The sequence below is a fragment of the Lycorma delicatula genome, chromosome 5 (assembly GCF_047948215.1).
Source record: "Lycorma delicatula isolate Av1 chromosome 5, ASM4794821v1, whole genome shotgun sequence".
Classification (NCBI taxonomy): domain Eukaryota; kingdom Metazoa; phylum Arthropoda; class Insecta; order Hemiptera; family Fulgoridae; genus Lycorma; species Lycorma delicatula.
The window spans coordinates 175,604,059-175,617,554 of NC_134459.1; the positions used below are offsets into that span (position 1 = coordinate 175,604,059).

Sequence of the window (13,496 nt, forward strand, 5' to 3'; positions counted from 1 at the left end):
TGAAAGTAGAATCTTTTTGTTATCTGTGAAATTTGAAATATTTTCCAAAAATCAGGAAATACTATGACGATAGAAAAAATTTTCCTAAACCACGCCAAAAGTTTTTAATACGGCACTCTCATTCAAGAAAACTTTACGCTTACTTCTGTTTTACTGAATTAGATCTTTTGTCGTTAATAAAAAAAGAATACAACGTTGAAGTTAACCCTTTACCGCGTGAATTATTTAGGAATCACGACTACACAAAGTAAAAATAATCCGATACCCAGTAGGAAACATTTTTTTTTTAGGTTAGTGAAAACATTTCGGCTAGATTATGAGTGTCGTTTTTTCATTTTATAAAGAGTGAGCAACATAAAACCGAACCCGTAATGAAACCGCTACCCAATATCATTTATGAGGGTGTACACCCGGCCGAGGGTGTTGGTTTTCTGGGGGTGCTTGCGCCCTTGGTGCTGGCAAGGCACCCCTTGGTGCCGCCCTTTGGTTTGAGGCAAGGCATAATGACAGAGACCCGGTTCCTGGTGGGGGGCGGGGAACGGCATAGTCGGGCCCTATTTCCCCCGCCGGGGATTAGAGGCAGGCAGAAAAGAACCAGAACCGGGGGGTTGACCTGTCGTGCCGGATGTTAAGCCGGTAAATGGGGAGACCTCCTTAGAGTCGGAAGAACACGTCCCTGGGCCGAATATACTTAATTGGATGTCCGGCCCAGGGATGTAGGGATTAAAAAAAAAAAAAAAATTCCCATTTATGAAAGACTCACACAACTAGCGCGACTTGTGGATGTATATATTACTCGTGATGCTGCCGTTCGTCAGCTATTCAGTGCGGTATACGTTTTGCTGCAGTGAAATATTGCGAGCGCAGTTCTATATGTGCAAAATGCCTTATTCAATCTAGGAGAGGAGAGCTGTAGTCGAGGTCTATAATCGTTCTGGATCGTTTGAAGAATCGCGTCAAGTATTCGTAGAAAAATTTCCGAATATCTGCATCTCAGCGAAGAATAGCGCACAGGATTTAGTTAAAAAAATGGCGTATACAGTCCACAGGCCATGCCGACATCGGGAGGAGAATTACTGGCGGTCCAAAAAAATTCACTACGCAAGTTATCTCAACGATCTGGGGTTAAATACACATCTTGTCGTAAAGCTCTTCACGAATTAGAATCGAAAGGGTACCGCGTTACAACTGTGCAACAACTGAAGGAAACAGACAAACCGAAAGGACTTGATTATTGCGACTGGCTTCTCGAAAACATTGTTGGTGATGGACAGATAGACCCCGTGTCGTATTTCATGTCAGATAAGGCACGGTTTCACTTATCCGGCCGTGTTAATTCGCAGAACACCAGGAATTGGATATCGAGGAATCTTCATTAGATATTCAAGCGTCCACTTCACGATGAGAAATCGGTTTTTGGTGTACAGTTTCCGGTAATCGTATAGCGGGACCGATATTTTTTGACCGGACTGTCAATACGCAAGTTTACCTCACAATTTTCAAGAATTCTATGCGCAATTAACTGATAATGAAAAAGAATACAGCTTCTTTCATTAACACGGAGCAAAGTGTCACACGTAAAACGTTTCACTGAATCACAGATGAACGAGCTGTCAGCAGAGGACGGTGGCCTCCACGTTTCTCAGAGTTGCCTTCTTACGATTTTTTCCTTTGGACCTACTTAAAGGAGAGAGTTTATGCATCTAATCCCCGCAATATTGATGAGCTGAAGGTGAACATTCAACGAGAAATCAACGCAATTGACAACATAGTTTTGCGTCAGACGACTCTCAATATGATCACAAAAGTCATCGATATCCAGGATGATCACTTTGAACATAAATGCAACATCTCAATTCCCCGCCGAGGGGAGAAGATCCCGCCTCGTAGCGTGTCAGGTCGCTACACCCCCCCCCCCCGTTCCTTGCCAGTAATGGCTTTAACGGAGGACATCTTCTTGCCCTCAAACTGTAACACATTTCACAGTGTACAGCCCGGCCACGGGGAGATGCCACCGATGCAGATGCCCCGAGGGACATCTACATTGGTAATTCGTCACGAGAGATAGTATGAGTCCTGCCTTCCGAAGAAGACAGCTGACACCTAACGCTACCACGTTGCCCTCAACAACTAAGCAAAAGCCTAAAACCGCGGAGAAGAAGACCCCGCGCCTACCACAATCAGTCTAAAATTATTCCATGCCCCAGCACATAGATGCATCAAGTACGCCACGACAGCATATCTTCCAGCAATTTCGGTAACCGCAACGGATCGTATGAATTTAAGCGATTGGAGCACAGCCGCTAGATAAACAATAAACCAAGTCCCAGAGGTCCTAAAGTTTGGTCTGTCGGGAGCTGAGTATAACCTCTAATCTCCCACTTCAGCTCCGGTTAGGAGGGCCTCTCGGAATACACCCTGGTCGATCGCAACCAATTTAACCCATCACCCCCATTAGGTGTGCACTCCAATTCGACAAATCGCCATGCTAAAGTTAATAATCGTGCACGGGGAGCGAACCCCCGGAGCACAACCTCCATTAATACTAATCTAACCGACTAATCTTAATACTAATTTGGCACCGAGGCCGGTGCCAAAGCGCCTACCTCTGGCCAGTTAACTGCCTGGGCGGTGCCCTAGCCACCCGAGAGTCCTACGGGACAAGGCCCCGCAAGCGCCAACACAGTACGAGAAGCCAAGACTAGTCAGTAATTACACAGCAGCGTAAGCTGCTAGGATACCTACACTCTGCCAGGCCGACACCATTAAGAAAGAAAATAACACTGCCCAGACAAGTCTGGGACTGAAAAACCTACCGCCAAATCCACCCATGTTTAATGCAGAATCAACTCTGCAAGCAGAGCAACACCAACAGAAACCCGCGGTCGAGAAATAACTGCCAAAGAAGCGATTTGGCTTCGCAGTAAGAAATACAGCCTTCCGCATCAGAAATGAGGTGGATCATTTTAAAACAGCAACTTAACGACCTGGCAGATCGCCCAACTACATGAGCGGTGTTGAAAAACAACCCCGAGACTCCAACAACAACTATCCTAACTGTGTGCAAACACAATGCCCCAAAGAAGGATTCTAACTATCCAAGGAATTGAAATATAATTCTACCGCACGTAAGTAACAGCCACAGTCCTTACTGTTGACCGAATGCTTGCACTCTTTGCGCAACCTCTTACAGTTAACGCAAGATGGAGCCTCGGCTTTCTGCGGACAGTCGTCGCGCTTGTGACCTTCCGCGCCACAATGCGCGCAGACTGACGCATACTTACAGAATTTGGTCCTGTGAACAAAACGAGAGCACTTGAAGCACCTTTGTACATCAATGTATTCCATAACCCTACAAGAAGTGAAATCCACGTACAATCTACCCTCAGACACAAATTTCTGGAAGAGACCAGCACCAAGTTCAAACACGCCATGATACCGCTGAGCCTCACGGCGGCCTTGAAGAGTCGCCTACACTCTTTCGCAAAAGCAGCCTCATCCAACTCGGTGTTCTGCTCCCTCACGAGAGACAAAACCTCCTTATCGGATAACCGCCGGTCAATGTAGACCCGGGGCCTACGCTTGCGCTTGGGGTCGACCTGGACCTCAAGCTTTTTCACCTCCGGAGACTCCTGGATGATTCGGGCTGTCTCCTACATAAATGCAACTTTTAAATTACGTTTTTGGTTTTCTTATTTAATATATCCGTATCGTTCATAAAATTTCATTCCAACATAACCTACCGATTCTGTAGCGGTTATGTTATGGATTCGGTTTTATGTTGCTCACTCTATATTATTTCAATCGTTTCGACGATTCGTACTTCGTCTTCACACCTCGATTCTCTTCTCTGGATACATTATATATCTGGTCACAGCCGATGATGCAAATCAAATTCGCGAAAGCGCTTCTGTTATGTAATGAAAAACCTATTTCAAATATTCTGTACTTACAGTCGATCTATTAAATACAAATATATCTGTATCGGTACAGAGGAGTACGGTTATTAAAACAATTGCTTTAAAAAAAAATAATAAAAATTAATATATTTCACCTTTTGTTAAAGGCAGGTAGAAGCTAAAAGAGGCAAGAGAACAAAAAAAATCAATGTTTTTAAATTTATTTACTTTAATTTTACGTTAACATAATCTGTAATAAAACATACATACGCGCACGCGCGCACATGCATACAACAATATAAATTATTTTACTTACATAGATTTTGCAACGCATCACTTTTTACAGTAATTTCCTTGTAATTAGGCGATGAAATTTTTTGAGGCAGTGATACAAATGCTGTTATCGAATGATTTCTTTTTACGAGCGCTTCAACGAAAGGTTTGAATATATGCAAATGACTTTTTGCTGGAACCGGTAAGAAAACCAAAATATTTCCTCCTTCAGTTGAAAAAATTGTTACTCCAAAAATTATAAATAAAAGAATATATTTTCCGATAATCTGTAATAAAAAACGAATAATTTTCACTATAAATATTTAAATAGAATTTTTGTATTACTTATTAATATGATTTTTCACGCTCTCTAGATGCGATGATAAATTTTATACCTTAAAATTCTGTAATACCTTGAATATCTATAGCGTCCTACAAATTGAAAGGTATGTAGCAAGCAAATATATATATATATATATATAAATTATGTTACAGTAATAGTAAAATCCTGACGCATTGCATTCCGTCGGCCACGTGTGTTGTATATCACTAAATACTACGAAATCCACCGTATGATGGAACGCAATACAGCTGCTCCCTTTGTTAAGTGTGAGAATAATTAGTTAGTCCGTGTTACTCGTTCGATATACATCGTCCTGTTTGTTGAGTACGTACGCATTAATATTTTATAATTATTACTTTGAATGTACATCGACAATAAATAGTGTAATATTCTGCGTTTTTAAAAGTAAAAGTTGTTTTTTAAAACACATCATCGTTGTGTTTCATCTTAACTGGCGAAGTCGGAAGGACACCTTGAGGGCGGTTAGCTGATGTAAACGAACTTTAGTTTTCAAACCGTTAAAAATAAATATTTAAATAAATAAATATTCATCTCGAGAAATCAACGTGCGTAATTTCTTCGGTCATCGAATCGTTTAAGAGGTGTAACGGACGACGAGAATAAGAGCGTGTTATTCAACGGAGTCCACATCGAAGACGGCAATCGACAGAGTACGGGGAACTACCTGATCGATTCAGTCTTCAAACTTCAGCGACCTATATGAGAGGACATCCTCTACAAACTGTTCCACCCGGTAGAATTAACGAATATAATCCCGATCGACAAGCCGATCGTCGAAGGCACGGTCAATCATCAAAGGCAACGTTGGACTACGAAGGCGACTCTATATCGGCGATACAACCGATCGGCGAAGGCAACCCGATTAATCGAAGGAAACTCGATCGACATGTATCTATTGATAAAAATAATACTGTAAGTAAGAAAAGTGTTTAAATGATATACGAGAAATATTTTGTGAAATGTACTTTTATTTATTTTGCGCGCATAGCGTAATTAACATTAACATTTAAAATTGACAGTTCAGGTATTAAAAAGAGATTATTTAGATATGTTACCCGAATTTTTAGGTGACCGGTTAATTTTAAATGGTTTTATTACTTTGTGCGACAAATTATTCGCAAAATTTTACGTCGCCAATAATCCGGACGACTTTCAAAATGAATATTTGTTTTCCACAATTATCTCAAATAAAATCACCCGCATTAGAATTAGTAATAGGATCAAATCGTTATAAACGGAATGATGTCAGGCGGGTATTATTAAATGGATATTTCGACAAGAGAGATTGTTTTATATTAAATTTAGAATTAGCAGAGTTAAAAAAAAAGAAAGGTGAAACTCCTTTTAGTTTTTACGAACGTATACAGAAGTTATTAAACATGCAATTATTATTATTTTACAGATAAAGAGGCAGCGATTGCAAATGTTTTAAACGAATATGTAAATAAGCTATCGTTGAGAGTATTATTAACAACAGCCTTAATTGCGTATAGTATTATTATCGTAAGATTCTTTTGATCTTTCGTTTCTGGGCCTATTATTCGCCAGTTGATATACTTTCGGGTGTTTATTCGGAGGTTTTACCGGATTTCTTGTATTTATACTCGTCGGTATTTCTTCTGTTCCTTTAAATGACGGTCGTCGAATGGGATTTTGGAAGGGTTTTTTTATAATAAGTGGGCTGTGTGTGGTTATAAGGTTGTCTATTAAAAGGTGTTCTTTGGAAGCTTGGAGTTTTAGGAATATAGTTTTGGTAATAACTAGGATATCTTGGTGTTTGGTGTTTAAAGATATTTGGATTTCGGGTCGAAGCCGCTTTCTTTACAATTAGATTACTATTAACAGAATTATACTTATTCATTTGAAATTGTAAATCATCAGGTAACATACTTAATGCATCTTCTTAACGATTAGCGTTTTTCTTTCGCATTAGCGATTCTATCGGTTCAATTAAGTCTCTTAATAATATTCTTAATGCCAATTTCTTTACATATTCAATTAAAACATTTACAGTTGTCGCCTCTTTATTCGTGAAACGTGCTATTTGCTTGTTCGATGCCTTTTGTATACGTTCATAAAAATCAAAAGGAGTTTCGCTGTTCTCCTATTTTAATTCGGCTAATTCTAAATTCAATGAAAAACAATCTCTTTTGTCGAGATAACCGTTTAATCGTATTTGTCTAACGTCGTTCCGTTTATAAATATTTGAACCTATTACCGATTCTAATGCGAGTGATTTTATTTTAGAAATAATTGTGGAAAATAAATATTCATTTTGAAAGCCGTTCCATTGTTGGCGATAAAAGTTTGCCGCTAATTTATCAAATAAAGTAACGAAACGATTTAATACTGACGGCTCACCTGTAAATTCAGGTAACGTATTTAAAAATTCCTTTTTCAATAACGGTACTGCCATTTTTATATTAATATGCTATACGGACAATTATATATATCTAATACGCAAAATTATCGAAATATTTCTTATATTCCTACAGTATTACCTTTATTATTATATATATATGTTGATCGGGTTGTCGTCGTAGTTTGTCGCCTTCGAAATTTGTCGCTGTCGTCGATCGGTCGCCTTCGACGAGCCGGTTGTCTATCAGGATTATATTTGCTAATTCTGCCGACTGGAACAGCTTGTAGAGAGACGCGCTTTCTTCTACGTCGCTGCAGTTCAAAGATCGAATCTATCGGATAGCTCCCCAGACTACGTCGATTATCGACTTCGATATGGACTCCGACGAGTAATATTCTGTTATTCTCGTCCTCCGTTGGTCCTCGTTAACGATACGTTGATCGAAGAAATTATATTCGTTAACTTTTCGAGATGACTTTTATTTGGGATACCTTGTTAACGGTTTGAAAACCAAACTTCGATTACTTACGGTAACCGTCCTCAAGGTGTCCTACCGACTGCGCCAGTTAATTGCGATACTCGACGAGTTCCGTTTTTAAAAAAAGTGTATTTTATTTTTTACGATTAAAATCGTTACGATTATTATACGTGTAATTGTTAATATCACTAAGCGTACGCGCAAATGACTTTAATTTGAAGGACGATAGAATATCGAACGAGTCTACTAATACAAGACTTTACTCCGTGCGCGCTAGACTGAGACTAATAGGACCGTGTTCATCGAACGAGTCAAGGACTGGGACTAACTAATTATTATTACATTAAGAATAAAGAAATATATAGGTTGCAGCTGTATTACATGCTTTCTCGCGGTGGCTTTTCCTGGAACTTGGGATAGGCAACGCACATGGCTTATGGAATGTAACGCATCATCTATTCTCAGTAACATAACTTATATATATATATATATATATGTCGGAGAATAAAGTACGTGGAGTATCTTCCGACAAAACGATGAGAATATTCTTTAGAATATCTGTATTTTTAGTAGTTTTAAGAAATGTACTATTACTAGTAATATTTTGTAAAATAAGGTTTAAATTGTTTTATTGCGGTAGGCTTAGGCCTAGGTAGGCACATGGTTGTCAACGTAGTCGGGATCCCAGGACGATAGGGGTATCATAAAATTAATAAGGAAAAGGAAATATGCAGTAGGTATATTATTTGAGAATATGGAGAAAAGGTAGTCTTGCTTTGGAACCCAGATCGAACGGACGTCCTGGTGGTCGCGAATTCGTTATTTCCCTGAGCCTCGGTCTATCGCAGGTTGTTTTAGTATTGTTTGAGTTCTAAATTAAATTAATCTTATATTATGATTCATGTACTGCTGAGTTATTGATGGGTGATAGTTATCATTTGTAATTGTTTCATTGTACGAGTTGTCTACTCATTTTTATTGGTTGAGCTTTATTATAGTCTTATATATTCTCCACTTGTAATAATAAAAGTGAGTGAAACACAAAACGTTGAATCCCTGACAAATCTCCTCGCGTCTCCGACACATATATATATATATATATATATATACTTCGAAATCAGCTGATTTGCGAAGAAGCGTCCACCACTAGACTAACTCGGTGGGTTACTACTTCTTATTTGGAAGTAAATATATATCTATACATTTTTATTATCGCGTACACAAAGACAAAATTATTATCGATGCGGTTGTGAAAATTTTAACGTAAAAATTCCGAATTTGTAATCATCCAATGTTTTCGACGATACGTCTGTAAAGGAAGTGTAAATTTCGTGTTTTAATGTTGTAATTTTTCTACCGTATCATCAGCGAACGCATAAACAGAGGTCAGTTTTACCGACAATTAATCTGTAAAACAAATTTATATTTTAAAAAGTAAAAATTTTCCGTTAAATTGTTTACAAAAAAAAAAAAATGTACCGCACTTTCTTAGTAGGTCCTGTCAAAAAATATATTCGATATTAAAAAACAACTAGAGAAAGCCGCTGAATATTTGATTTAAAAAACGGTTTACGGTGTAACGTCATTTTTGTAATGGATTCGGGTCAGTAAGATTTGCACGTTCTTACATGCGCATATAATGCCTTAAACGCACGCTAATCTGTTTTTTTACTCGGCTAGCTGACGATCCTGACTACCGATCGACCATCGACCATCGGTACAACTTTATTTATTTCCTATCTAGAACGTTAAACCTTTTTCCCTTCGACTACATACGACTCTGTATCTTCCGAACAAATTATATAATACCGATGTCATTACGGTTAGGAATTTATCCGTAATAAGGTAGGAGGCTCTTTAAAATTTCATTATTTTTTGAGAAAAGAAACAAAAATACCGGTTATAAAAACCGGTTGTTATCGGATGTAACAGTTTATAGTACTTATATATCTGTTTTTTTTTTTTTTAATCTAGTATCGTTTCTATTTACTTAAATGCGAGTGATACGATTCATTTCTACGTTTACAAGCGGATACAGATATCGATGTATCCTTACGTAGTCTGATAGAATTAATATTAAAAGATTTCTAATAAAAGCGATATTAACGCTTTTATTTACCTGGTTATACGTAAGGGAAAATACGCTGATCGTTGAAAAACGTCACAGACCGAGTTTTTAACAAATCTCAACGTTTCGTACTCTAAACATTCTAATTTTGACATTTTTTTCAACTTATTAAGACGGTTTAAAAAAACATTTTTACTTGACAAAAAAAATGGTAGCGCTAAGGTAAATATAATTTATTTTCTTCAAATAATAATTAAAATGAAAACGGGGAAGTAAGAGAAAATTCTGTTAATATTTTAGAAATCGGTTTTCGAAGTACAGGTTCATATCTAAGCGTCGGTAAAGTATAGCCGTTCTTTTGCCAGATATTTTTAATACGGTATTAAACGAGTAAATAAATAGAATCAAATCATTAACAGTAAAAAATAATAAACAAATAATCTTACCATCGCTTTGTGTTCGAATATAAACGAAGAAGATAATTCGCTTGCGTACAGCGGTTTGTATGTAATAAATTGATCGTTAATAAATCCTGAGTCTGAAAAAGATTTACTCGATGAGAAAATAATTATGCGTAAATAAATATAAAATTATATAAAAATAGTAGGGATATCTTTTATTAGATAAAACCGAGCGAGTAGTCTAAATTACGATAAGATGTTAATATTACAGTGTATTCGTTATTCTTAAAAATGTAATTATGCCGCTAGTTAAATTGTAATAAATGAAAAACGTTGTTGTTTTCAGTACAACGATAGCGTTCTAAAATGATATATGCAGTTAAGTCCGTTAAGACTTAACGGCATATATCATGCTGTAACAAATAAAGAATAATAATGTATAATTACTTAATTTAATTTTTTTTTCATTCCTGAAAGGTACGACTGATTACACTGATAAACATATTTTTTGTTTCCTAATATGCGATACACGGGTTTTAATCTGTTTTTTTTGATGCTGAAAACGAATATGAAGAATCTTTCTATCTTCCACCATTTTTGAAAAATGTTTATACTTTATTTTTTATTTTTTCAACGTATAGTTACCGTTTTAAGCTCCTTTATTGTATTTTGTTAGCTCATTTTTTATCGTTTAACTTGTTAACGTAATTTGTAAGCGATAAGTAAACAATACCAGACAAGGAATTTAATCACATCATAGTCGCATATTACGATATCATATCCAATACTGAAGAGTGACCCTTCACGGACAAAATAATCATATTTGTGCAGGTCAAAACATTAACACAGCTGTGTTGTTTGTATTAGCACAGATTTAGGAATTAATTATTTTTTCAGTTTTATTGTTATCTTAAGTTTGTTAACAGTGCTGTGTCATAATGCCTCGAAATTGTGTAAATGATGCGGATGCCTTTTGTTACGTATGCGTTGAGTTTACCGTAAAATCAAAGAGAAAAAACATTACACTTTTAATTAAAAAAGCATATAATTTTTACTTTTAGTGTAAAATTGGTGATCAGGATAAGACGTGAACTCCTCAATTAGTACGCAATAATTGTTATGTATATTTAAGAGGATGGCTGAAACGTACAAAGAAGTCTTTGCCGTTTGGTGTGCCTATGGTTCGGCGTGAACCAAAGGATCGTGTAACTTATTGTTACTTTTCTTTAACAAGTGTGTCTAGAATTTCTAAAAAATGTAACAGTACTGTAAAATATCCTTCATTGCAATCTGCAATCAGGCCTGTACCTCGCGGTGAAATTATTCCAGTTCCTGAGCCACCTGTGAATGTATGTTTCGAAAGCGGCGATGAAGAATCGAGCGGTATTGAAGAAGACAACAATGATTTTGAATTTGATAATTCAATCTTATATCACAAAGTGAATTAAATGACTCGGTTAGGGATTTAAATTTATCAAAAAATCAAGCTGAACTGTTAGGATCAAGACTGCAAGGTTGGAATTTACTTTAAAAAAAAATACAAACATTTCGGGCTTTCGAAGCCGACAAAAAGAACTTTCTTAGTACTTTATTGATGAAAGTAATCTGGTTTACTGCACAAATATTGATGAAATTATGTTGCACTTAGGATAAGTTCATAAACCTGAGGACTGGCGCCTTTTCAAAGGTTCGTCTAAGTATAGTTTAAAAGCGGTTCTACTACACAACGGTAACAAATATTCTTCGATACCGATCGCTTACGGTATTAATTTGAAAGAGACATTCGATGTGATGAAAGACGTCCTTGAAGAAATAAATTATAAAAAACGTAGCTGGAACATATGTGGTGATTTGAAAGTTATAGCTATTTTGTTAGACTATACCAAGTACATGTGTTTTCTTTGCGAATGGGACAGCCTATCAAGGGATAAATATTATGTTACCAAAGAGTGGAAGAAACGAGGCACCTAACTCCAAATGGAAAAAATATTATTCATGAGCCCTTACTTGAACCCAAAAAAATATTTTTACCGCCTTTCCATATCAAGCTAGGACTCATGAAAAGATTTTTAAAAGCAATGAAGAAGGATAGCCCCTGATTTTTGTACATCAGGCAGAAATTTCCGAATGTAAGTGAGGGAAAAATTAAAGAAGGAATATTTGTCGGTCCACAAATAAGAGAGTCGGTCAAAGATGATGTATTTAATTCGATGTTAAATAATGTAGAAAGTGCAGCTTGGGCTTCATTTAAAGACATTTGAAAACATTTTCTCGACAAACAAAAATCACACAATTACCGCGATATTGTTAATCGAGTTCTTACTTCATACAGAGCTACGGGAAGTAATATGTCTGAAATTCACCTCCCCTCGCACCTGGATTTTTTCCGGACAACCTCGGAGACGTAAGTGACGAACTCTGTGAACGTTTCCACAAAGATATTTCGGTGATGGATAGCCGTTATAAAGGGAAATGGAATACTAACATGGTAGCCCGTTAATGCTGGACATTAATGCGGGATGTGCCTGAGGCTATTTATAAAATAAAAGCATCGACAAAATCATTCTAACACAGATATGGCCATGCAGAATTATAAATTTTACAGATAACTATATTTTCCTTTAATTTTCTGAAGCGTAATATTTTTAAAACTAAGGGCGATCGAAAAATTGTATTTACAGTTCTGTAATGTACGCAAAAAAGCAGTTCAAGAAATGGTGTCGCACTTAGAGAAACATTAAAAACTTTTTTTTGTCTATCGGTGTTATATAACTCTATTTTATATATTATATTCTTTTATTTTCTCGACTCTATACTCGTACTATATAACTATAGGGTTTAAGTATGTTAGTCGTGTCAAATTTTGGAAATTTTGATGTTTCATGACCTCGTCTGAACGTAATTAGTTAAAAGCTTTTATCGTTGAAAAATTTCAGAAATATATACGCATGTGACTTTTTTATTTGATATCTCCGATCTGGATGAACCGATTTAGATGAAATTTGGCCCGATGATTTTTGTATATGCAGCATTGTTGCCGTATAATATCGGTTAGCCGGTCTATCAGGCAGGTAGATATGGAGCTTATGAGTCCCGCAACTCAAACTTTTATTCAAACATTAGATCAATTTTTTCACGTAATTTATAATTGCGCTTATATAGCCAAGATGCTGGCGATCGGTCTTATTTAAATCCGAATAAAGGGATGAGGGGAAAACATTTTTTCTTTATCTTTTCTGGAATAGAGTTGCATTCTCGTTCTATATTACGCGATTCAATTAGGTTAATATGTCGCTTTGCATATATATTTGGGAAATTTCATTCGAGGATGGGGTATAAAAAGCCTGATTTTTGTTCTGTTTTGTCGGTTATCGTTTACTTGACTTCTTTAGAACGGATTAACAGAGTTTTAGGAAATATTGTTCGATGATTTCTGAATGCGGGTCATCGAAGCCGTTTAATTTTGTTTACACTATTAATAATATTTACAATTTGCGGAAGGGATGGGGAAATACTGTCATAATGTGTCCTGTATTTCAAAATTTTACTCAAAGATTATAAAAATTATTTTACCGCTTCACTTGAATACTTACTTTAATATTCCGCTTAAATTTCCTCTTAAGCAGTAGCTAGAGTCGCATTAAAGCCGGT

At 36.5% G+C, this 13,496-nt stretch overlaps 1 protein-coding gene across 8 annotated transcripts in view; it reads right to left on the reverse strand.

The window, feature by feature from the left end:
• The window catches only part of LOC142325609 (UDP-glucosyltransferase 2-like), a 103,546-nt gene that overhangs the window by 33,025 nt on the left and 57,025 nt on the right, over positions 1-13,496 (reverse strand). For 6 of the 8 annotated variants that reach the window (XM_075367563.1, XM_075367566.1, XM_075367567.1 and 3 more), the window contains one exon: positions 4,216-4,459. In XM_075367563.1, the coding sequence (XP_075223678.1) occupies positions 4,216-4,459 (244 nt within the window). Of the gene's footprint in view, positions 1-4,215; positions 4,460-9,890; positions 9,983-13,496 lie in introns of all 8 variants that reach the window. The other 2 variants (XM_075367568.1, XM_075367569.1) reach the window with 1 other exon arrangement.